Source organism: Emys orbicularis, chromosome 3 (genome assembly GCF_028017835.1).
Source record: "Emys orbicularis isolate rEmyOrb1 chromosome 3, rEmyOrb1.hap1, whole genome shotgun sequence".
Taxonomy (NCBI): domain Eukaryota; kingdom Metazoa; phylum Chordata; order Testudines; family Emydidae; genus Emys; species Emys orbicularis.
Genome location: NC_088685.1, coordinates 59,526,556 through 59,551,953, shown reverse-complemented (window position 1 = coordinate 59,551,953; position 25,398 = coordinate 59,526,556). Strand labels below are relative to the sequence as shown.

Genomic DNA, 25,398 nt, shown 5'->3' with positions numbered 1-25,398 from the left:
TCCTGAAGTTTTGTTCTGGCTACATTAAAGTCTTGTGGCACGAACATTTTTAAGCAGTTGAATAGCATAGCATATGCATTCAAGTTAGTTAGGCTTAAATCAGCAAGACATTGTGCAAACATAAATTTTAAAAAGCATTAAAATTATGATGAGTCTCTCAAACACCTGGCCCACAACTACAGAAAATCTTGTGATGAGTATGTTTTCTTTTCTGATTATAAATCACTTACACTGTAATATAATGAAAATAATTTCAATCAATCATAGTCCAGAAAAGCCAACCTTTAGCACTTCAGGAAAAACAGTTGACATTATGTTTCTCCAGTCATACGTCATTATGCTCAGATAAACACTATGCTCTACAATAATTACCTACTTTAAATTCTGATCTTTAGTCAGTTCCTGCCCTGCCCACAATTTCCTACACACACAAATGGATAAAGTCTCTCTCCAATCCTGCCCTTTGCACCAGAACTGAAATTTCTGGACAATGTGAAAAATGGGCAGCAACTAGGATCTTGCTTTGTTTGCTCCAATCCCTTTTTCAAGTTTAATTTTGTTGTAAAATTATAGTCTTATTGAAGTCTAGGCGGGTGTATCATTGGCTTCGATGGGCCAAGATTTTGGCTTGTGAAGAGAAGTTAATATTACCTGTTACTGGACTACAATACATCACTTAGTTCAGGGCTATCCATCTCAACTCACACTAGAAGCATCTGGCTCATGAAAAGGCTTGACCATGATGCTAAAATCACTCTCTTGGAATGCAAGCTCTCCCATAATTCCTTGAAATTGCTAACAACCATTTTAGTTTTGTTCTGACTGAGAAACCAGCATTAACATTCACATTCCCTTGGGTAAGCTTACTGTGGAGTCATTTAAATAGCCAGCTTGAAACATGGACTTTTCATTAAGTGAACTGAAAGATGAACATTGGACCATCTAACCACATGCAAATTTCTCCCAGGGGGCAGGAGATACACACAGTCCTCTGTGGTGTGGTTCATAACACTGAAGGAGAAAAGGAATTAGATTTGTCTTGGGAAAATACTTGGTAAACATCATATTGCCATATAAGGAGCAGAGATGATCTGGAACTAAAATCCCAAACCTGAATCCCCCCCAAAACTTTGGAGAAGTTTTGATTCACATTCACAGCCAAACTTTGTGGTTCTGGCCCATTCATAAGTAATTTTCTGAGAAAACTGAAAATAGCAGAAAATTACTTACAGCATCTCTGAGTCTCTAACACAGAAAAGAAGTAATATATAGATATATAAACATATTCAGAGAGAGCTGTGTGTGTTTAAGAATTGTATTAGACATCATTTCAAGAGCCATGGAGTCCTCACCATTTAAAGGTTCTTCTGCACTTCTCAGAGGTACAGGAAAGCGTGCAACAAATCTTCTAGTTTTCTGCTACTTTGAGCCCTATACTGACATGTTTTATTACCCTCAGTAGCACAATAATGGGTACCAGATACCATCGAGATGAGCATGGTATAATAAGATTAGATACAGAGAGAGGGTAAAAAAATTAGAGAAAATATCAGTATTATCATTACAACTGAGCAAATTACTTTTAATGAATCATTTATCTGATTAATTTAGTCTCTTTTTCTGCAATCATAATAACCATGAGCAGATTGCAAGTTTATAGTTTTTTTGTTATTAGGAAGTATTTTTGAGATTTTATTTTAACTCTGTGGGTTGATTGTGAAAAGTTATCTGAATAGTCAAAATTGATTATCACTTTTTGTTTTATTTTATTTTGGGGGGAGGGTATATGAGGGGAGGGTTAAAAGAATTTTTTCTCCTTTCAGAAAATTTCAGTAGTTATAAGTATCAAGTGGTCAGATTTATTAAGAGTAAATGATGAGCAAGTTAGAACCTGATTCCAGGAAAATCTATCCTCTCATGGAAGATTACTTTTGAACATTAAAATGCATCTGTTTCCTTAAGTAGAGAAGAAACAAGAGCTAGCTAAGACATTTATAATCATGTGGTTATAAAGGAGAAATACAATAGTTTGATTTTGCAAAAAATATCACGAAGGATATTTTGGGAAAGGATTTACACCATCAAAGAGTCACAATATGCTTTCAGTTCCTCTTTGTTCCAGGGAGCTCCAGCCATTTATGTGACACAGATTCCTTACATCCAGCAGTGGCCAGCACAGCTGCGTGGAGGATGAAATCATCTGTGTCAGGTAAAGAGCGCCTTACTCGGGCTATTGACATCACAGGTTACAGCTTGGGGAAGAAGTGAACTGAGCATGCTCAGCAGGGTTGCTCCTCCTTCTCTCAAGCAGGTGGTTAGGTAATATCAGGAAGTAAATGAAACTGAGACATAAAGGACTCGTGCTCCAGAAGAAACAGAGGAAAACTTCAAATACAATATGCAAAGTATGCCAATGAAAAATATCAAAAGGAACAGGAGAACAAATTTTATATTCAAACTTCTAAGAGGATATAACAAACAATGCAGAGGAAAAGCATATAAACTACAATCTATTAATAAATGTACTTAATATCCCCTTAAGTATATATTGAAATAATTAGTGTGTATTTGCATAAGGGTTATGCAGGTTAAGTAAGTATGATAAATTGGTTTCTTGAGGTGAGAAACAAGAAAGGATAACTATGGAACTAACTGCATGAAAAGAAACAGATTGATCAATGGGAAAGAAAATAGTTAAAGAACAGGATATCAATTTTTTCTCATAAGATCAACATGTCCCATCCCTCTCTTACCAAAACTCCTCACACCACCTCTTCTGTAGGTTCTTTTCACATGTAAAAGCCATCTATTATAAGTATCATTATTTCTTGTAAGGTATATGCAACACTGCTCAAATTTCCTCTTTTAGATATAAGTCACCCATATGGTGAATGTATTGCTAAAAGTCACCCATATGTTGAATGTATTGCTAAAATGAATAAACACTGTTCTTGAATAGTATGGTAATATGGAAAAAAGTAAAACATTGGCACTTTGTTCATAGACCATACAGTCACTAGTTTCTATGTGCTAAACCCAAATATTATTACTATTATTACTGTATTGCACATGTCTTATTTTAAGCTTGGGCTGTCCCTTTCATCTGCATCCATTAAATGTAGTCTATCTGTAAACATATGAAGAAAGTTTTTCACATTTATAGCTGCAATCTGCTCTATCCTGTAATAATGTATGCAGGAACACTTATTAAAAATGAATTTCTAGATATATATTAAAAAGTTAGACCTTACATTGTTTAATATATCATTTGTGACAGACCCAGACCAGTGGGGTACAGGAGTCTGGTAGAGGGCAAATATACTGGTCACTGGATGAGTAGTTTTCTGTTCCCTGAGTGACCAGAGCAGGAGATGCACTAGAGTAATCAGGAACCTGCTAGAACCAGTTAAGTCAGGCAGGCTAATTAGGATACCTGGAGCCAATTAAGAAGAAGCTGCTAGAATCAATTAAGGCAGGCTAATCGGGGCACCTGGGTTTTAAAAAGGAGCTCACTTCAGTTTGTGGTGAGAGTGTGAGGAGCTGGGGGCAAGAGGCACAAGGAGCTGAGAGTGAGAAGGTGTGCTGCTGGAGGACTGAGGAGCATAAGTGTTATCAGACACCAGGAGGAAGGTCCTGTGGTGAGAATAAGGAAGGTGTTTGGAGGAGGCCATGGGGAAGTAGCCCAGGGAGTTGTAGCTGTCATGCAGCTGTTACAGGAGGCACTATAGATAGCTGCAGTCCACAGGGCCCTGGGCTGGAACCTGGAGTGGAGGGCGGGCCTGGGTTCCCCCCAAACCTCCCAATTGACCTGGACTGTGGGTTCTTCCAGAGGGGAAGGTCTCTGGGCTGTTCCCCAACCCACATGGTGAATCTCTGAGGCAAGAAAATCCGCCAATAAGCGCAGGACCCACCAAGATAGAGGAGGAACTTTGTCACACATTATAAAGATAAAGATAAAGTTTATGCCTTATTAACCACCTCAACACACCAGCAGCTCCTTATTCATCCTACCAAGTGCACTTGAAATCATAAAATATTGATGGCAATATAGCAGGCTGGGAACTCCTAAATCCCATTACAAGGGGGTTTAACATTTTCAGATACAACATACTGCTGTAAATATGGAGAAAAAAAATGTATACCAATAGTAGGGCTGTCGATTCATCGCAGTTAACTCACGCGATTAACTCAAAACAATTAATCATGATTAATTGCACCGTTAAACAATAGAATACCTATTGAAATTTATTATATATTTTTGGATGTTTTTCTACATTTTCAAATATATTGATTTCTATTACAACACAGAATACAAAGTGTACAGTGCTCACTTTATATTGTTATTTTTATTACAAATATTTGCATTGTAAAAATGATTAAAAGAAATGGTATTTTTCAGTTCACCTCATACAAGTACTGTAGTGCAATCTTTTCATCATGAAAGTGTAACTTACAAATGTCAATTTTTTTGTTACATAACTGCACTCAAAAACAAAACAATGTAAAACTTAAGCCTACAAGTCCACTCACTCCTACTTCTTGTTCAGCCAATCGCTAAGACAAATAAGTTTGTTTACATTTACAGGAGATACTGCTGCCTGCTTCTTATTTACAATGTCATCTGAAAGTGAGGACAGGCATTTGCATGGCACTTTTGTAGCTGGCGTTGCAAGGTATTTACATGCCAGATATGCTAAACATTCGTATGTCCCTTGATGCTTCGGTCACCATTCCAGAGGACATGCTTCCATGCTGATGACGCTTGTTAAAAAAATGTGTTAATTAAATTTGTGACTGAACTCCTTGGGGAAGAACTGTATGTCTCTGATTCTGTTTTACCCACTTTCTGCCATATATTTCATGTTATAGCAGTCTCAGATGATGACCCAGCACATGTTTGTTTTAAGAACACTTTCACAGTGGATTTAACAAAATGCGAAGAAGGTACCAATGTGAGATTTCTAAAAATAGCTACAGCACTCGACCCAAGGTTTAAGAATCTGAAGTGCCGTCCAAAATCTGAGATGGATGATGTGTGGAGCATGCTTTTAGAAGTCTTAAAAGAGCAACACTCAGATGCAGAATCCAAACCACCAAAAAAGAAAATCAAGCTTCTGTTGGTGGCATCTGACTCAGATGATGAAAATGAACATGCATTGGTCCACTCTGCTTTGGATCGTTATCGAGCAGAACCCATCATCAGCATGGATGCATGTCTTCTGGAATGATGGTTGAAGCATGAAGAGACATATGAATCTTTAGTGCATCTGGCATGCAGATATCTTGCGATTCCAGCTACAACAGTGCCATGCGAACACCGGTTCTCACTGTCAAGTGACATTGTAAACAAGAACCGGGCAGTATTATCTCCTGCAAATGTAAACAAACTTGTTTGTCTGAGCGATTGGCTTAACAAGAAGTAGGACTGAGTGGACTTGCAGGCTCTAAAGTTTTACATTGTTTTATTTTTGAATGCAGGTTTTTTTGTACATAATTCTACATTTGTAAATTCAACTTTCATGATAGAGTTTGCACTACAGTACTTGTATTAGATGAATTGAAAAATACTATTTCTTTTACAGTGCAGATACTTGTAATAAAAAAATAAATAGAAAGTTAGCACTGTACACTTTGTATTCTGTGTTGTAATTGAAATCAATATATTTGAAAATGTAGAAAACATCCACAAATATTTAAATAAATGGTATTCTATTATTGTTTAACAGCACAATTAATCGCGATTAATTTTTTTAATCGCGTGATTAATCGTGATTTTTTTTTATCGCTTGACAGCCCTAGTAGATAGGAAGTTCTGTCCTATAATTTCAAAACCAAGTCTTAGTCACTAAAAAAAAATTTGCCAAATGAAAAGATTGACGCCTATGTTTTTCCTTAATCAACAAGTGATCTACATTGCATTGTTTAAAAAATTTAACCTGATCATTCTGGATTAAAAGTAATGCAACTGACCACACTGCACATTAAGTGGGAGGCCTGTTGTCTGGCTTGCTTGAGGAAGGTGGGTACCTCTTTAAGTGGTAGAGCGACATGAAGAGATTTTGCAGCAGCCTCAGAGCAGGTCATTGTGGGGATGCTGACCCATCCCCCTATGTGGACAGTTATACAAGTACATGCTGGGCAGGAGAAACCCTCTTTTACCTGGACCACTTCATTCTTTAAAAAATTTAACCTGATCATCCTCAATTAGAAATAATGTAATTAAATGGTGGTGTAAAAAAGCTGAGTGGAAACAACATGCCCAGTCCTGAAGTCATAAGTAAGTCCTTACTCAGGTTAAACTCCTATTCAGATTGAATAAAGTCTGCAAGACTGGACCTAATATGTGAATTAGACAAGAACTCTGAGCTACTGAACATTGGAAAATCTAACTTTTTTTGACATTGCTTTAAATAAATGCAGCCAATTGTGTTCCTTGTAAAAGGACATCCAGTTATTTTTACTCAGTTTTTACTTTTAAATTCATCCTAAAATATAAAATTTTAAAAGAAGCAAGCATTATTAACAAAAAAAAAAAATACTACCCTCTACCCCGTTCTAACGTGACCCGATATAACACGAATTCGGATATAACGCAGTAAAGCAGTGCTCCGGGGTGTGTGGGGGGGCGGGGCTGTTCACTCCGGCGTATCAAAGCAAGTTCGATATAACACGGTTTCACCTATAAGGCGGTAAGATTTTTTGGCTCCCGAGGACAGCGTTATATCGGGGTAGAGGTGTAATGTATTTGCTGTCTCCACATTCCTCACATCATCGAGTGCTTTTGCAGTAACAGCTATCCCCTGTTAATACACCAAGTTGGCTTAATCAATGCTGTATTGATTTAGAAACAGATCAGTACTGCATCAGGAGCTTTTCCCCCCCACCCCAAATAAGTTAGATTATCAGAAAGCCCCACAGCTCAATTCACCACTTTGTCCAGAGTGCCAAATATGCTATACAGTGAAGTGTCCAACTATGCAATAAAGTTATAATGTCATAATTCACAGTCATTATGAAAGCCCACGTAAAGTACACAGGAGAGTATCTCTTTGGAGTGGGGAGGAACCTGAGGCTGGTCGGAGGGACCAGTTTCCAGGATTTGATGGCAGCTTGCCAAAAATGCCTGTGCAAATCAAAATCTAGAGATATAATAATGTGTACTGCATGCATATATGTTAATCAATATCAAGGACACATTCGATTCACTCCCATACTATGATGCTCCATATATATATATAAATATATATAAAAGCGTAAATATGCCAACAGCAATCCTAATAATACAGAGTGCAGTTCCCATGGAAGGTATGCTTCTCCCGCGGGGGGGGGGGGGGGGGGGGGTGCAGCCTTAGTCTCAAATTAGGCCTGTGCTCTGACCTCTGCAGGATGAAATATTGCCATTCCATGACACAGTTATAGCATTGCTGCCTGCAAGTCAGGGATGGCTAACGCTATGCTTGGCTGTCAGGCCTCCAGCACCTTTTGCTGTTCAGATGACTGAAGAAAGCTTGCTAATTCCCATTGCCTGATATGCTAAGGTAAAAGTCTGGAGTGACGCCTCTGGGCTGGGATCCTGGCTCTGTACTACATCTGTCTGGCTGGGAATAGAAGCTAAGAAAAACACACCTGCTCTTTCACCCAAATCCATCCACTATTTCCTCCAGTGCAGAGAATGCATAGCTGGATGAGCAGCCACTTACTGAACACAGAGTTCTGCTTGCTCCACATAAACATACTTATTTGACCCAGAAATGCTGCACAGTGGTCCTATCTCAGAAAATGCATAGGCCTTGTTGCACATTTCAATAATGAATCAGACCGCTCCACAACGTTTCAACTTTCCAAAATGTATGATTTGCCTTATTCACATGGGATTCATGAAGCGCCATCCACTATACTTTTGCCCATTTTTAGGCAGTATCTTTTGCCAGCATCAGCATGGTGAAAATACTTCAGATGTAAAATCAAAAGGCTGACTTCCCATGAATTAGAAGTCAACTGATTTTTTGCTGCAGCAAGAGTTAAGACACAGCAAATGATATATATCAAATTAAAAATATATTTAAAAAATTAAACTAGATTTCCTGAAGGCAGATGGAAGGACCTTGTATCAGAAAAATCAAAAGTCAGGTTGTAATTGTACTCATATCTACTGAAATAAGCTCTTTATTACATTTTATCATCTCCTGCTCTTTTCTTGAACTCTTTAGAACTATAGAGATTGATCACTGCCCACAGGTTTTAATGAATTTGGTTGATTATCCTAATTTTGGCAACTGCACACAAACCAGGAATGGTCTTGGGTTTTTTGTTGTTGTTTTGTTTTGGGGTTTGTTTGTTTTTTGTTTTTTGCAAAAGATGATTTTAAAATTTCAGTTCAATAATTAACATTAATATACTTCACATTTACTTTACTAACAACATTATAATAATAAATGATAAAAGAAAGCATGGATTCTAACCACTTTGTCCTCCTTTGGGAAAGCATCCAAGGAAGCAGAGTAAAGACAAAAAAGAAACAGGAAGAGAAAAAGATTTTAGGCAGATTTCAAAGAAAGGCAATTCTAGTAAGTGTCTCTATAAAGAGTTAAAAACGTAAGAATTAAAAAAAATATATAACATTTGTAAATAAAAATATTTATAGTACTACATGCCCAAATATATATATATTCTAACATAGACACATAGAAGCATGAAAGATTGTAGCAAAGAATGGAGAAGTCAAAGAAGAATGGAAATATTAACAATTAATATGTCAGTTTTGCCATGAGAAACACTTTCTAAATGTTTTAAGGGCACCTAATAGGGCCCTGTAGTTATGTATTTGTGTTTTCATCACAGGTTGCTTGTTTTCAAGAGTCCATAACTTAACACTTCCTCTCCTAGAAACGTGTCAAGTCAACATACTGGACAAGGTCTTAACCCAGTTATGACATCTGGGGGGTCTTTTTATTTTATTTATTTATTTTAAATAGGACAATTTGACCATTTTAAAGTTTTAAGTGAGTCAAAAATTGGAAGTTAATTGGTTTTAGAGCTATACTACAAAAACAACTATCAGATAAGCTATAACACTGATGTCTCTTGACCCAGTTACAACATGGTTAAAATCTATAACGTGGCCAGGCCTTAGCCATGTTCCATAACTGGCCTAAAGCTCTAGCCATTTCCAAGGCTTTAGTCCAGTCATCTGCCCCAGTAATAACAACACTAGGTCATGTGCACAAAACAAATTGTAACTGTTTCATAACTGGGTAAGAGGGCAACTATGTAACCAGATTGCTTTTCTGTTGCAGAGTCTGTTGCTTTTCCAGCACGGATGGGTCCTATCAATCAAAAATAGGTTATTTTATATTGAATGCTTGAAGTCTCTGTTGTGGGCTGACTTTCTTTATTGTGCCTAGGTACTGCAATTTACTATACTTAATTGGTAACAGCCTTGCAAAACCATCATGAACATTTCCCAGACCAGGTACAAAAATATTCTAACTCACATTTACCCTGATAACAATGTTGATATTGATAAAAACCAATAATTTTTTACTCTCCTGTCCTTGCCTTGTATGACAATAGTACAGAATTTTGCAAAACTAATAGAAAGCACCACTGTTCTAAAGGTCTGGAGAAAGAATGATAATTACTGCAACGACTAAGCACAACAAGAAAAATTCAGGAAGTAGTTTAAACCTTAATTCTGAATGTCTTTGGTTTTAAGTCACCCCCTTTGGCTTTATTTTAAATACAGTAAACCAAATTTATGCGTGGTGCAACACTACTGAAGTCAATGTTATATCAGGAACAAATTTTGGACCAATGTTGACGTGTGACCAGAAATATTAGATAAGGAATAATTAAAACATGTTCAAGTTCTTCTGAATAAGCTGTGTTGTACATCTTGCACTGCCTAATATTACCTAAAATACCAAAGTAAACTAGTTTTTCCTATATAACTTGTTCTAATGATACCACCTGCAGGTGATAGGATGTGGTGCACACACATAGTTTTAAAACTCTGAACATATTCAGCAGGTCATGTATGCAGCTGCATTCTTCTTTCAAAAAATGCATTTAACTCCAAGTAGGGTTATTGGGAGTTAAACGGGTATACTAAGAGTATAACATATTCAAGGTATAACTCTGAAATAGGCTGTTTCTGCATTTTTAATTTTTTTAAAACCTGAATTTCAAAAGATCCTTAATAAAATAAATTCTAGTTCAGAGAAGAGGAAAAGTGCACAACAATTGTTCAGTTGTAGAAGGGATTAGCTGTATTATGTATTTTGTTTCTTGTAAATTTTTGAATTGAGTTCATATAGAAAAAGGGAGCTCCAAATATATTTAGGACACTGTCAAAGATTCTAGTGCCTTGAGACAGCATCTGGGAAGCTGGACTAGGTCTCACAATAGTTAACATATCCGTTGATAAGATGAAAGACTATTTAAACATTTTAGAGCATATTATGGGGCCAGGATATCCCCCTAAAATCAGCATGTGGCAGTGGTCTTCTACATATATATCTCAACTCTCATGAATGAGTGAGATAGTTAGCCACCAATGGATCTATGATGCCAGAGAAAAGGGAATTGCCAGCTAGAAGGCTTCCATATAGATCCCTGGGAAACCTAAAGGTTTGGGGCCAAGCTCTCCAGCTCATTCTATACAGGTGGAAAAGAGGGCGCAAACCCCACCTGCCTGACAGAAGGATCAGGAATTAACTCCATGAGAGGGAATCTAGTCCATGGTAACTTACAAGACCACTACAATTTAAAACTAAACTAAATTAAAACTAAACTAAAACTAATACACTTAGTGTATTAAATCTCCATACTTTTGGAATACATTGTTTTGACTTGTTACCTACCACCACAGAAACTCCACCTTAGAAAGGATCAAGATGAAATGATGGATGGAAGAGATGCTAAAGTAAGATAAGTGAGGAACAATTTGTAGGTTTGAGCGTATCAATATTTGCAATAAAAACTATACAGTAGAAAACTTACATTGTTTGATCGTAGAGAAACACGACCTCCACATCGGGCACAAAACTTGGTCCGGCAGTAAGAGCATAAATGGCCACAGCCATCAGCAAACTTTGTTTTAAGACAGATTCCGCACGTTGGTGCATCATCCTTGTGCTCTCCCTGGTAGCGGCGGGATTCTTCACCTATTTTTCTTACTTGCTCTTTATAACTTTCAAATTGTTGATGCAACCTCCTGCACAGAAGAGAAAACAGTTTATAACAATAACAAGACAAACTATTTGTGTTTTGATTTACAATAGCATCTAACATTCTAGGCACTTTTACAACAAATAAAATACACAATATCAAATACAAGTTGAATTTGAAAGACTGCCCCACCAGCTTTAAAATTCACATAAAAAATCATAGGCGTAAACTAACAGGAGAAAATGGTCAAAAGATAATTATTTAAAAGATGTCAGGCGAATCATTTTACATGACTAATACCAATTTCAAATATACAGTTACAGATTACCAAAAAACCCTAGTCAGATGTAAAAGTATCTAACAAGTATGAAATCAAAGCTAAAAATATCAGTATTTGCTTGAGCAAAGTTTCATCTATTATTATTTATTTATTTACATTGCACTAGTGTCCATAGGTTATAATCAGGATGCGTGTTGCAAGGTCAGTTTAAAAGGTTAGACTGCTATGGAACAATTAAAGACCATAACTTAAAGATTTCAACAAACATTCTGCCATCATCTCTAAAACCAAGAAAAAATTCCCCAAGTGAAATGCACATATTTTAACATAAACAGCCAGACCAGTGTCAAATAAAATAAAAAATGCCTGCAGTATTGATACCAGAGGTATATGGACTTACTAAAGATTACACTCTGGCCCTTACTACAGTGGTCTCTTTCAGTGTAATTGCAGGGCTCTTCCTTCACAGTGTACCTAGAATTCTGACATGAGAGTTCATGCTTTGCATAAATCCACATGAAATTACATGGATGTTATAGAGTGTACCATATATTCCAGCTTTCGTTGCCGGATTAGGCCAGTTAGCAGTGGTTCCGTAAACAAGCAGTTTTTCCTTGGTTGTTTCCAATTTTGTTCTAGAATCTAAATTCTTCATTTTAAAAAAATGTAATCACAACCCTTATGGTGGTGAAGGTAACCTTCAAAATGTGAACCATATGAAAATAAACACAGTGGTGTCTTTTTGAGTCTGCAAATCTCCTTAAATAATAAATAGCTTTGAGAAAAGTAAGGACTTCTATTGATCTGAATGAGATGGTGACTGAAGCTTAATTATGACAATTTGAACTTCAACATTGTTAGCTGATCAAACCGTACAAGAACGAACATCTACATCATCTACTGTGAGTAGTGGCACATTTTGCTGCCACAAGTAGGAAAATGTTTCATAGTGGGAACCAAGACATCACCACTACTTATTTTTTCCTCAGTCTGACCTCTGGCTTTCTGTCTATTACAACTAGCATGGAAGTTATAGATCCCATATGTGTGAGAGTACAATACAGAGAGACATTTATAAAAGATATACACCTCACCATCCTTATGTAGAGACCACATGCAACGTTTTCACATATTTATACTGTTTTAAATATATATCTCCTTATATATTATAAAACATGAAAAACTAAATATCTTATTAATAGAAACAGGACATCTTGAAATTAATACATTATGTAAGTACATGTGTCTGTCAATGAAAGCCTTGATTATTCTCTTCATCATTTCCTCCTGCTTTGAGCTGGCTACTTTATACTAGCTTTGAGAATCACGCCCTTTAACAGATTTTAGTTATATATATTTTCCTCTTGTGGGAGCTCTATATTTGAGTGCCCTTTTATGAGATACAAATAGAACTCAATCTTAACTAGTAACACAATCAATTCAAACTTCCCCCAAAGGTTCTTTAAACTAGTTGGATATTTTTCTCTTTTAGATGCTATTCAAGCTTTGCAATTCATAATCCAATTAACTAATAGATTGGCCGCCGGAATTCATGATAAAATACATATATTTGGTGTTAGAAATGGTTGTTCATAATTAAATAAATTAATAATAGTTAAATAATTAACATCAATGTATGTGACCAAACCACGCGGTCTAGTTTGAAGCTTCACTGGTTTCAAATAGTAAAAGGGCTGAAGAAGAATGAATTGAATGGAAGCCTTAGTACTCAGGGAATACTGGAACATTTTTTGTTCCAGTACTTGACCAATTCTAATAGTAAGCAAAGAATGATGTTCTCTGTCCTTGTTTTTCCCATATGAGGGTAAGTGAAACATGGGATTCAGGAATAAATCAATCAGCAATTACACTAATAATAGTCACCTTGTTAGGACACCATTCTAATAAAGAAACAGAAGAAAAAAGGCAAAGTTATCCTAATTTTCTCTTCTCCCTCTCTATAAGCATTATACACTATCCTAAGTGTTTTGTGTTAATGAAAAAGCTGGCTGTAGCACCAAAGTCTTATTTTTGCTAAACCGCTTAAGCAACATTTGCAATGTTGGATTAGATAAGAGAAAAATGGGTCAAGAGAATTAGGCAAAATACTGAAAAACAATACTACTACTGGCTACATTATTGGATTTCACCCCTGGTATATAACTACTTTTATTAGACAACTAATGCCATCTGCTCACATATAGCTTTCTAATGGGAACTATTAAAAATGTTAAGGAATATGTAAAATAACCAATTTAAATATCCAAATAATTTTAAGAGTACCATAAGTAAATCAATTATTACACAGAATGTATCCATCAGGAATTTTGCTTAATGTTATTTAATTTGTGACTAGACTAGTTTTGCTGCAACAAAATTCCTGATGGATATCTTGTTGTACATTTTGTTCTAGGATGGAATGATAGCATGGAAACTAATTAATTTTTTCCTCCACTACACACTGGCCTGGTATTGCCAAACTTGGGTTATATAGTAAAGCAGGAAAGAACTGATTGCAGAGAATACAGTACATCTGTTTTTGTCTTAAGATCTTTGCCCTGCTCCTTTTCTATTAGTATGTGTAGCAAAAAGAAAAAAATGTTGAGTTTTCAAATGTTGATATGAAACAAAAACTTTCATTTCAAATTCTGTTGTTGGAAAACCAAAACAGTTTGTTGAAATTGACATTTTCCATAGATTTTGACAAAACAATATTTTCCAAAGGAAAAATATTTTGGTCAAAAAATTTCTACCAGCTTGACTGATTAGTTTGTCCTAAATTGAATTATTTTTTGATTGGGGGGGGTGTTTTTTTTATTTGTTATCATATGGCAGTGACCATGATAGACAGAGTTTGGATTCATTATATCCCTTCATTTTCACTCCTAATGGTCTCACTTTTCCTTTTGCTTTGAAACTTCCCCCTATGCTTGGTTTCATCCCAAAGGGTATTTATTTGTTCATCAGTTACCAAGTCAGATTAGCATGAAAAAATACACAATTCCTAACATAAAAAATTTCAGAAGCTTCATACGGATAGAAAAAATATAAAAATTACTGAGAGTACAAAATGCAGACTCACTGAAAAAAAATCAATCTAAATCTGGGTGAGGAAAAAGGGTTAGATTTTTTTTTTAAGTTAAGGTTTAAAGTAATGTGTTTTGCCTGTGTAGTAGAAAAGTTTCATATTTGTTTTTGTTTCATATCAACACAGTGCTCACTTAAGTGGGTTCAGAACAGTGGGCACACATGGTGCATCAACTGCAGTTCTTGTTTTGGATTACTTTATTGGCTCATTCCAAGGATAGATCCTATGAGAAATTCATGTTGTTAGAAGAGCACTTTTCATTTTATAGGAACTACAGGAGCACACTTTATAAAATTCACATTTGGAATTTAGCTCCTTCTGCTCAAACAAAGGTGTGGCTTCTCGATCTGCCTCATTCAAGTCAGGGACAAAACTCCTACAGACTTTAATAAGGCCAAGATTTCACACTAGTCCTGCTCTTTTCTGACTTGTAAATGGGTTCACGAGGCGTAAAGTCCCTCAACTGGGATGGAGAAGGATTACAGCAGCCCCTTCTTGTGGGGAAAATAAAGGCAAAAAATATTGTGTTAAAGTAGCACTAAACCTGAGAAATTAAGTACATAAAAGTGAGGAAATTCAAAAGGTTAAGAGTTTCTACAGCGACATTATCTCTCCTACATTGCACATATGATATGAAAACCACCAAATGTATTGTTTTATTTTGTTTCTTTTCAAGAAGACCCATTGTTTCTCATTGAAAAAAAAAAAGACAGAACATGACAAAAAGGTCCATTTTGCTTAAAGACATGTTCCATGCTTTTTCTGCGTACGTTTTCTAAGAATGCCATGAATTTGCATCAATTTATGTCTAGATATATTGAAAAGCTTTGAAATATGTAGCTAGTCACTTCACATGTCCAGCAGATGGCACTGAAGATTGCATTTTCACATTGTCTTCTCTTATGTTCAACTGAAATTACTGACTCTCACAACCTTAAACATCTAATTTTCTATACTAAAATTATGTTCTGCTGTGGGCACATCTTATTAGAAAAAAAGGTGTCTTCTCATAAGTGGCATTGCTGTAAGAAGTGCAAAGTACAGCTCAGCAGCTGTAGCACATATGGTGTGAAAAAAATAGTGCTCTGAATAAGATGCAGTATCTTGCCCCCTACACATACACAATTTTTTCATAAAATCAGTTAGATTTTTTTGTCTATCTTTATCAGCATTTTTAATTTTACATCAGCCTTAGCAATCAGCCCAAGAAGGTAAATTCTATGATCTACTTCAGAATGAACATGCCAAATTATGTGCTCTGGTGTATTTTCTTTAATTACTTGATCATACTCTGCTTTCAAAGCCAGGAGTAGAATCCAGCAGTCTTGATACCCAGAATTCCACTGCTATCTCACAAAGAGCTGTGTGTATCACGTCCCACTCTATGGGTTGGTCCACACAGGGTTTGTCTTTAGTAGGAAAAGTAGTCAAGTTTAGATTGGGTTTAGCTAACACATGCTAAGAATAGAGACTACATGTGACCCAAACACTTTGCTTCCCTTATCAGTTTTCTACCATTCCTAGCTTTGTATTTATATATATATTACTATCACCTTCCACTTTATTTTATTTTATTTTTTATAGCTGCCTTCCCTTTACCTCTAAACCAGGTCGGTTTTTTAACCAACACAGCCTTCTTCCTTGATTACGGGATTGTGGCTTTTGGGGCATCTAGTAAAGTGTTTTTAAACAATTCTCAGTTCTCATTCACATTTTTCTGATTATATTCGTCTTCCCAACTGATTTGGCTCATAATTGTTTTCAGCTTTGTGAAACTGGCCCTTTTATTGCATCAAATATATACACCACTGGTCTGGACTTTAGTCTATTTGTCCATTATAAATGTAATCAAGTCACAATCTCTTGTACTTAATGTTACCATAAATTTTTAGTTCAGTGATCAGGTCCACAGTGTAAAGATTAGGTCTAATATAGTATTCCACTGTGTTTGGATGCAACACTTTTTGAATTAAGAGATTGTCTTCTATAATATTTAGAAATTCAAAGGATGTTTCATATTGTATGTATATTATATGTTATATTTATTATTAATATTTGTATTATATGTTAATCACCTGTATTTGGTTTAATGATTAGGGGGCTGGAGCACATGACTTATGAGGAGAGGCTGAGGGAACTGGGATTATTTAGTTTGCAGAATAGAAGAATGAAGGGGGATTTGATAGCTGCTTTCAACTACCTGAAAGGAGGTTCCAAAGAGGATGGATCTAGACTGTTCTCAGTGGTAGCAGATGACAGAACAAGGAGTAATGGTCTCAAGTTGCAGTGGAGGAGGTTTAGGTTGGATATTAGGAAAAACTTTTTTACTAGGAGGGTGGTGAAGTACTGGAATGGGTTACTTAGGGAGGTGGTGGAGTCTCCTTCCTTAGAGGTTTCTAAGGTCAGGCTTATAGACTCATAGATTTTAAGGTCAGAAGGGACCATTGTGGTCATCTAGTCTGACCTCCCGCATGATGCAGGCCACAAAAGCTGACCCACCCACTTTCCCTTAACTCAGCTGTTGAAGTCTCCAGATCGTGATATAAAGACTTCAAGTCGCAGAGAATCCTCCAGCTTGCGACCCCTGCCCTATGCTGCGGAGGAAGGTGAAAAACCTCCAGGGCCTCTGCCAATCTACCCTGGAGAAAAATTCCTTCCCGACCCCAAATATGGCGATCAGTAGAACCCCGAGCATACAGGCAAGAATCTCCAGCCGGACCCTCATTTTACCAGCGATTAGGCAGGTTATTGCCTAATTGACTAAAATCACGTTATCCCATCAAACCATTCCCTCCATGAACTTATCTAGCTTGACAAAGCCCTGGCTGGGATGATTTAGTTGGGGATTGGTCCTGGACTAGATGACCTCCTGGGTTCCCTTCCAACCCTGATATTCTATTATTCTAATGGGAACTGTCTCTTTAAGATCAGGGTGTGACATTTGATTGTAAAATAAGCTTGCAGTAGACAAAGCAGCCTGTGAGGAAACCCTGGGCCTGTTTAAGTTCAGTCAGAGGTCAGAACTTGGATTAATAAACATCTTTATTGAAAGTGCATTATTTTTAAGGTTTAACATTACCACTAACTGAGGGTTTGGGAGCCTCAGGACACTGCTAATGAAAAGTCATCTGTACTACTAACTGCAAGTGTTCAAAAATCCTGAGTCAGAAACCTAAAATTGTGAGATTTTTATAAAATTACATGAATTTTAGGTCAAATAATTGGTTTGGTTTTTGTTTATTTGTTTTGCATCCTGGTTTCTCTTGAGTGCTTAGGGTTCAGTTAGGCCACATTTTCAAGCTTCTCTCTACAAACATGAGGATGCAAAAATCTTAGGTTTTTTTTTTAAGTGAAAGTTCACATTCTCCCATATTCACATGACTCCAGGAACTGGGGCTTTAAGTATAACACCAAATATCATAAGACTTATGATAAAATTGGGAGAGTTTACAACACTGAGACCCCCCTCCCACCACTATGAGTCCAGATCAGACCAGTAGGAAATAAAAGTTGTTCGCATTTAATGATGTTGGGTGGCTCCTCTATGAGATATGTTTGAGCTATGACTACGTTACAGCTCCCTTATCACAAATTCACATCGTGTTTTGGCAGAAATTTGTAGAATCAGAAGAGTGGCCAAGAACTATCTAGGTCACAACGACTGAGCTACCCCTTCTTCCCCTAGAGAAAGTCCCCCTCCTCACCATGGCAGAGTGGAGGCATGGTGGCAGGGCAGCCTGTGCAGGAAACTGTGTCTTTGTAGATAAACAAAAGACTTCATTCTCACCACGGTTATCTAATGTCTTTCACCATCAGTGAATCCACGCAATCTTCAAGCTAAATCTTTACTAAATGAAGGGTTTTTTAAATGTACAAATTATCTAATTAAATAATTTGCATAAAATGTCACACATGGAGCTGCATGAAACCTGGCAGTGATGTAAGTAATTGGAAGATTCCATTTTCATACATTTTTTTTTTTAGTGCAGCTATAGCCCACCAGTGCTCTCAATTTTTATCTGACATGAAAGAGGCTACCTACTGAAAGATAAAGGTGCTTCAGAAACCTTGTGACTCAAGAGGGACAATTGGTTGATTATGAGTCAGTGATGTGTGATATCTAAAATAAAGGAAACTAAATTTGCTAGCTTCCCACTATTCCTCCCAGCATGATCACAGGCAGCTGCTCTACCAGGAAGCTTCCCTCTGACCAAGCTTGCAGGAACTTTTATAGGCTTTCTTTTTTAACTAAAAGTTGCTTTTATATATCAAAGATGAACTAACTCTTATGAAAACTCCACTTCACGTTGGTTTTCAATTACATACTTCAGTAAGAGAAGCCATTGTCATTGGGCCCAAGCCTGCAGGTCTTAATGAAGCTAAACTCCTGAGTTCAATGGAATATGTCCTAAATAAGGCCTTTAAAATTAGAACCAATATTTTTGTAACATACTATAGCTATTAAGGGCCTGATGCTGTGCCCATAGAAGTTAAGAAAAAAGCTCCCATCAACTCCATAAAAATGGAAACAAGCTATAGAGATTAGGAAAGGAAAGGGAATAAAATAAAGAGAGGGAAAGAGAAAGAAAACTAGTGAGGAGAGGGAGAGGGGAAAGAGGAAGAAAAGAATAAGTGCTCGATCATCCACAACTGTATCAGGGCTGTGCTCAATGCACCAGAGTTGGGAGGGTAAAAATGACTTTACATGACCTTTTTGTGACCAGCCCTTGTTGCGACGGTTCAATTGCCAGCACATGTTAAAAAATCATCAGAGTTGCTCTAAATTACGCTGGCTTGTAACAGCCAAGAATTACTCAAGCACCGCTTGCTCCTGTCTTGCTTCTTTATACCCCCCACAGCATGTCCCCGACATGCTCCCACACCAGAGAGTCACTAGGCTATGTTGGGCACCACGACCTACACCGCCTCCTTCTCCTCCAGCTATTTTGTGTGGAGCTAGGCAGCCATCTACCTCATTCCCTCCAGAAGCAGCTTAGGTACCTATGCCAACTGACTCCATGCGGCAAGTCCCGTACATGGATCACTAAGCCGATGTAGGTGGCTATCTCTGAGATGGGGGAGGGGTTTAGGACCCATTCCTCTCATCAGCATCTTCCATTGACTAGCTTAGGCAGCTCCCTGCCTAGCATGCTGGCTTTTGTGGATCACATTCTTAGGCGCCTATCTCTCCCCATTCATTATACACGGAGACTAGGCACCTAAATCGGCTTTGTGGATCACAATGTTGTTCCTGTGATTTTCTATGCACCTAAAAGTTAGACATTATGACACTCAGTGGTGAAACAGCTAAGTCCCTTTGTGGATCCCACCCTAAGTGACTTAACGAGAAAAAGTCCATTGATTTCAGATTGCAAACCCTGGTGGAGGACTACAGCCTGGTTGAAGCATTTGTGCTTTCTTAACTTGTAGAAATTCCTCAGAAGATGGCTTTGGTTGCAAACCTAGCACAGGCTATTTGCTTGCCAATTTTGTGCTTGGAGTTTGCATTGTCTTACAGAAAGGATGATAATGAGGCCCTGGACTTTTCTTTCTCAGTATACATAAGCATTTTAAGACTCCTTAGTAGAAAAATCTAAGCAAAATCTGAAATTCTACTAACAATAAGGAAACTAAAGAAACAAGTACAGAGCATCCATGATAGCAATTTAAGACTATAAAATAGGAAATAAAGAACTAGCAACATGTAAAAAAAGATCTGATTTAAATTTTAAGGGTAATTTTAAAATACATTATTTTAGCTACTCTATGCAGAGGATAATAAAACTATAAGCTATAATTAACATGGGTTACAAGTCTGGACAGTCAGGTTAAATAATTGGTTTAAGTGCTATGTTTAGTCTAAAGTCTCTTCTTTGCACTTAAAAAAAAGACAGTAGTATGTGTAAGAACCTAAATAATGAGCAGAACAAACATCATAACTTTTTTGATCATATGACAAAGCTTTTGGATGAAGAGAATTCAGTAGATATAATTTGACTTTAGTAAATTAACTAATGCAATGCCACACAAAATATTACTTCAAAATGTATTCAAGCTGGGTTGAATAAAGACTAGTCCAGATGCTCAAAGGTAGTTACGCTCCTAACTTCCACTGACATGAACAGGAATTAAGTGCCTAAATACCTTTGAGGATCTGGGCCACTGTCACATTGTGTGATGATCCTTCATCTGATTTTAATCAATGGGCAATAGACAACATATTGAGTTCTATTTATTAATGTTTTTATACTGTACCCAAAACCATGCTATCTGAGCATTTATTTGTAATATCTCACTCAGGAGGGGATCCCATTGGTATCAATATGATGTTTAATGTCTATTATCATTAATACACGTTATAATCCGAAATGCAAAAGATCATCTAATTCACTGTCTTGTAAGAACAGGAGTGCTGCTTCTTGTCAGGGAGAAGTGCAGATTGGGACTCCTTGGCCTTGAAAGTCTTTCTTTTCAATAGACATACAATTTTGTGAAAGCAAAAGTATGCAAAACATGTGAAAAGCGAACGGTAGCAGTAGCTGAATGTGGGTACAAAATCACTGGCACTTGACAATGGTTTATTCCATAATTGCTCATGAAACAAACTGATACATTGCTAAAACAAGGCCCCAATTCAGGACAGCACTTAAGTATGTGTTTAAGTCTCACTGAAGTCAGACAACCTTAAAACCAATCATCAAAACTTTAAAGACTCTGAAAACAAATAATCAAACATTTTTCTTTTGAAAATAAATAACACAGATTTAAATAGGTCTATTTTAATATTGTGAGGAGAGTGATAAAATATACCGTATTCAGGACATACCAACCTTTTATGTTCAATGAGATATTTTAGCTTTCTATAATTTACTTAGTACACTCTGAATGCTAGATTAGTCTCCAATCATTAGGTATTTATTTTCTATTTCTGTGTATATTTCAATATCAAAGTTAGTCTTAGACAAAATGTAATTTCCTTTCTATTTTATTTGCTAATGGTGACATCTGTTTTCATCCTTTAATTAAAATATTTTGTTACATTTGCATTTATGGCCTATCATCTAAATAATAACACAGGTGCTGTAAATAAATTCATCTTTTCAAATATAGTTCCAATAAGCAGTCACCAAATTCCCATGGGAAAATGAATTTCTGGTTTTAGTTGCAGTATTCACACACAAATCACTTCATGAAACCAGCCCAGATTGCTAATGACAAACCCCAAAATCATAAGAAATACAAGAAATATAAAGTAAAGCCATATATTGGCATACATTATCCCTCACACATTGAAGCCAACAGACATTTCAAATACACGCCATCTGTTCTCCAACAAATCTAACCTTCTCAGCCACAATCAGCCACCATGGTCACACACAAACTCGCATAACTCTGCCCTATGTTTGATGTATTTCTATGGGATCCATCATTATTTTTCCTACTTAGGGCATTTTTTACATTATTTCCCATTAGGAATCTTAACCAGCTATAACAAACTTCTTTGTTTGTAATATTAGAATTGTGAACTATGCTATGCTATTATTGATAGTTCTATCAGTGAGCCACCTTTGGCAGGGCTGGCCTTACCATGAGGAGAACTGAGGCGGCCAGATTGTGTGTGTGTGGGGGAGGGTGCCACTAGGACCCAGAGTGTAGAAAATTGTGACTGCTGCTGGTGCATATCTATTCTCTCTGCTCTAGATGCACAGAGATGATGGAGTGCTGTGCTGGAGGAAGGAGGACACAAAAGACATAACAGGCAGGCAGGAGAAAAGGTGACAGGGAATAACAGAAAGCAGCAGGAGCTACAGGGAGAGAGAGGAGGAGGAGCCTCTTATGTACCTCTCTAGCACCCCCAGGAGCCTGGACTGATTAACACCAGCTTCTCAGGGAGCTTCCTGTTTCCTGCTGCTTCCCTGAACCCACTTGAGGAGAACAGGCAGTCAACTGAAGTAGTAGGAGCCAGTTAGGCCCTTAAGACGCTGATAACTTCCCTCACTCGGGCCCTGCTACCAGCCTGCTTATTTGTCCCCTTCAATTGAGTGTTGAGAGCTACTATAGCTGGCACAGAACAGCAGTCATGAGTAAAAGAAGAAAACGCCCCTCTGGGGCACCATTCAGAAAAAGAAAGAAAGCAAAGGAAGCTTTTCTATCTAAGCAGGAAGGAGCTCTCCTGAGATACATAGACACAAATGTTCACGGTGAGCCTTCCGGCCCCAGTGAGGATGTGTGTGGTGAGGAGAGGCCTGATCTTCTAGTTAGTCAGAGTGCAGGTGACCTGGCAGCTACTGCAGCATCCATATCTCCATCTCAAATGGATGTAACCAGGCACATTCCTGAAGAAAAGTGTAGATCAGAGAAGAGTGTGGTGGAGGCGCAAGAAACAGCTGCTGCTGAGTTTAGTTCCTTAAGTCTAGATGATCCAGGACTGTGGACCCACTTGAGCAGTAGCCCGAGGGACTTCCTCGTACTGCATAGGCCACAGCAAGTGAAAAACTTCATGTTCCCCAAAGACAATGAAAATAGAAGTTTCCATCCAACACATTACTGGCGTGAAATCTCCAATGGTGACAAAGTGGAGAGGCTATGGCTTATGTACTCAAAAACCCAGAATGCTGCATACTGTTTTTGTTGCAAACTCTTCCAGTCTAATGTTCCAGCCACATTGGGCTCTACAGGAACAAAGGACTGGAAGAATCTGGCTAGAAATCTGGCATGCCATGAGAAGGCAGCAAATCACCAGAGAGCATTCCATAGGTGGAAAGAACTTGAGATGAGACTAAGGTTAAAGGCCACCCTAGATGATCAGCATCAAGAGAAGATTGCATCAGAGTCTCTTTACTGGCAAAATGTTCTGAAAAGGCTCATTGCCATGGTGAGACTGCTTGCTACCCAAAACCTAGCACTGCGTGGCACTTCAGATCAGCTGTATGTGCCAAACAATGGAAACTTCCTTAAAATTGTGGAGCTGGTGGCTGAGTTTGATGCTGTACTCCAGGAGCATCTAAGAAGAGTCATCACCCAAGAAATGTACACACAACTCTACCTTGGAAAAACAATTCAAAATGAGATCATAGAGTTATTGGCAACAAAAGTTAAACAGAAGATTGTGGCAGATCTGAAGTCAGCAAGATATTACTCTGTTATTCTAGACTGCACACCTGACATCAGCCATATGGAACAAATGACTTTAATGGTGCGTTTTGTAACAACAACGGAACCGAGTGAAAATGTCCCTGCAATGGTGACTGTCAGAGAGCATTTTCTAGAATTTATTGACATCGATGATACTACAGGAGCTGGTATGACAAATGTGCTTCTTAAAAAGTTGGAAGATATGGGAATTGCAATAGCCGACATGAGAGCGGTCAGGGCTATGATAATGGTGCCAACATGAGAGGAAAGAACAGAGGAGTGCAGACACGGATCCGAGAGTTAAACTCTCGAGCTTTTATTGTCCCATGCAGTTCTCATTCATTGAACTTGGTGGTCAGTAATGCGGCATCAGCTTCTAGTGAGGCTGCTGAATTTTTTAATGTAATTCAAAGCATCTATGTATTTTTCTCTGCATCAACTCATCGATGGCAAATTTTGAAGCAACATCTGGGAACTTCCTCTCTGACACTGAAACCACTGAGTGCCACACAATGGGAAAGTCGAGTGGAGGCGATAAAGCCTATCAAACACCAAATTGGGAAAATAGATGATGCCATAGTTGCCATTATGGAGGATAATGCTATGACAGGAACTGTTTGTGAGAGAACAGTGATAGAGGGAAATGGAATCACCAAAAACATACATAACTTCAAATTTCTGTGGGGCTTAGTGTTGTGGCATGACATACTGTTTGAAATAAATGTTGTAACAAGAGACTCCAAGGTGTTGACCTTGATATATCTGAAGCAATGGAACAACTGGACAAAGCAAAGTCATACCTACATTCTTACCAGTCAGATGAGGGATTTCAAAACGTTGTGAATAGTGCACAGAAGTTGGCAGAGGAACTTCACACTGAAGCTATTTTCCCAACCATTCAAGAATAGAAGAATCAACGAAGAAGACGACATTTTGATTACGAGGCACGGGATAATCCCATAAGAGACCCCAAACAACAATTCAAAGTTGAATTCTTTAACCAGGTGCTAGATTGTCCATACAGTCAGTTGAAGAACGTTTCATGCAGCTCAAGGAACACAGCAGTATATTTGGGATGTTGTATGATATTCCAAAACTCCTCACTATACCTGAAGAAGGCCTACACAGCAATGCAGGGCACTAGAGACAGTGTTGACACATGATGACATGAGCGATATTGATGTGAGTGATTTAGGTGATGAACTGAAAGCCCTTCCGAGATACATTTCAGCAGGATCAACTCCAAATATATGTGCACAAATAAGATGACCACCCTCTTTCCAAATGCTTTTGTTGCTCTGTTCATATTTCTAACACTTCCTGTAACAGTTGCCAGTGGAGAACACAGATTCTCCAAGCTTAAGTTAATAAAAACACATCTATGCTCCACAATAACACAGGAGAGGCTGGTTGGCCTTGCAACCATCTCAACAGAGCATGAGCTGACCCAGACTGTGGACCTTCAGGAAGCAGTTCAAATCTTTGCAACCAAGAAGGCACGGAAAGCACCATTTTGATTATTCAAACAGATAAAAATGCCAGTGTTTACGATGCAGACAAGAAAAGTTACATTTGCTGTTCAGGTGTTTGAAAGTTAAGTGTTACTTAAAATTTCTGAACAAGGAATTTTAAGTTGTTAGTTTTCCTTTATTGGGGGTAGGTAGCAGAGCAGTACCATGAGAGGAGTAGAACAGGAAGAAGGCAGAATTGAGACCTTTCAAAGTTT

The 25,398-nt window shown here is 37.6% G+C and overlaps 1 protein-coding gene across 3 annotated transcripts in view; it reads right to left on the bottom strand.

The window, feature by feature from the left end:
• Nucleotides 1-25,398, bottom strand: part of RIMS1 (regulating synaptic membrane exocytosis 1) — a 487,540-nt gene that overhangs the window by 327,981 nt on the left and 134,161 nt on the right. For 2 of the 3 annotated variants that reach the window (XM_065400581.1, XM_065400582.1), the window contains exon 2: nt 11,002-11,215. In XM_065400581.1, the coding sequence (XP_065256653.1) occupies nt 11,002-11,215 (214 nt within the window). Of the gene's footprint in view, nt 1-8,462; nt 8,475-11,001; nt 11,216-25,398 lie in introns of all 3 variants that reach the window. The other variant, XM_065400580.1, reaches the window with a different exon arrangement.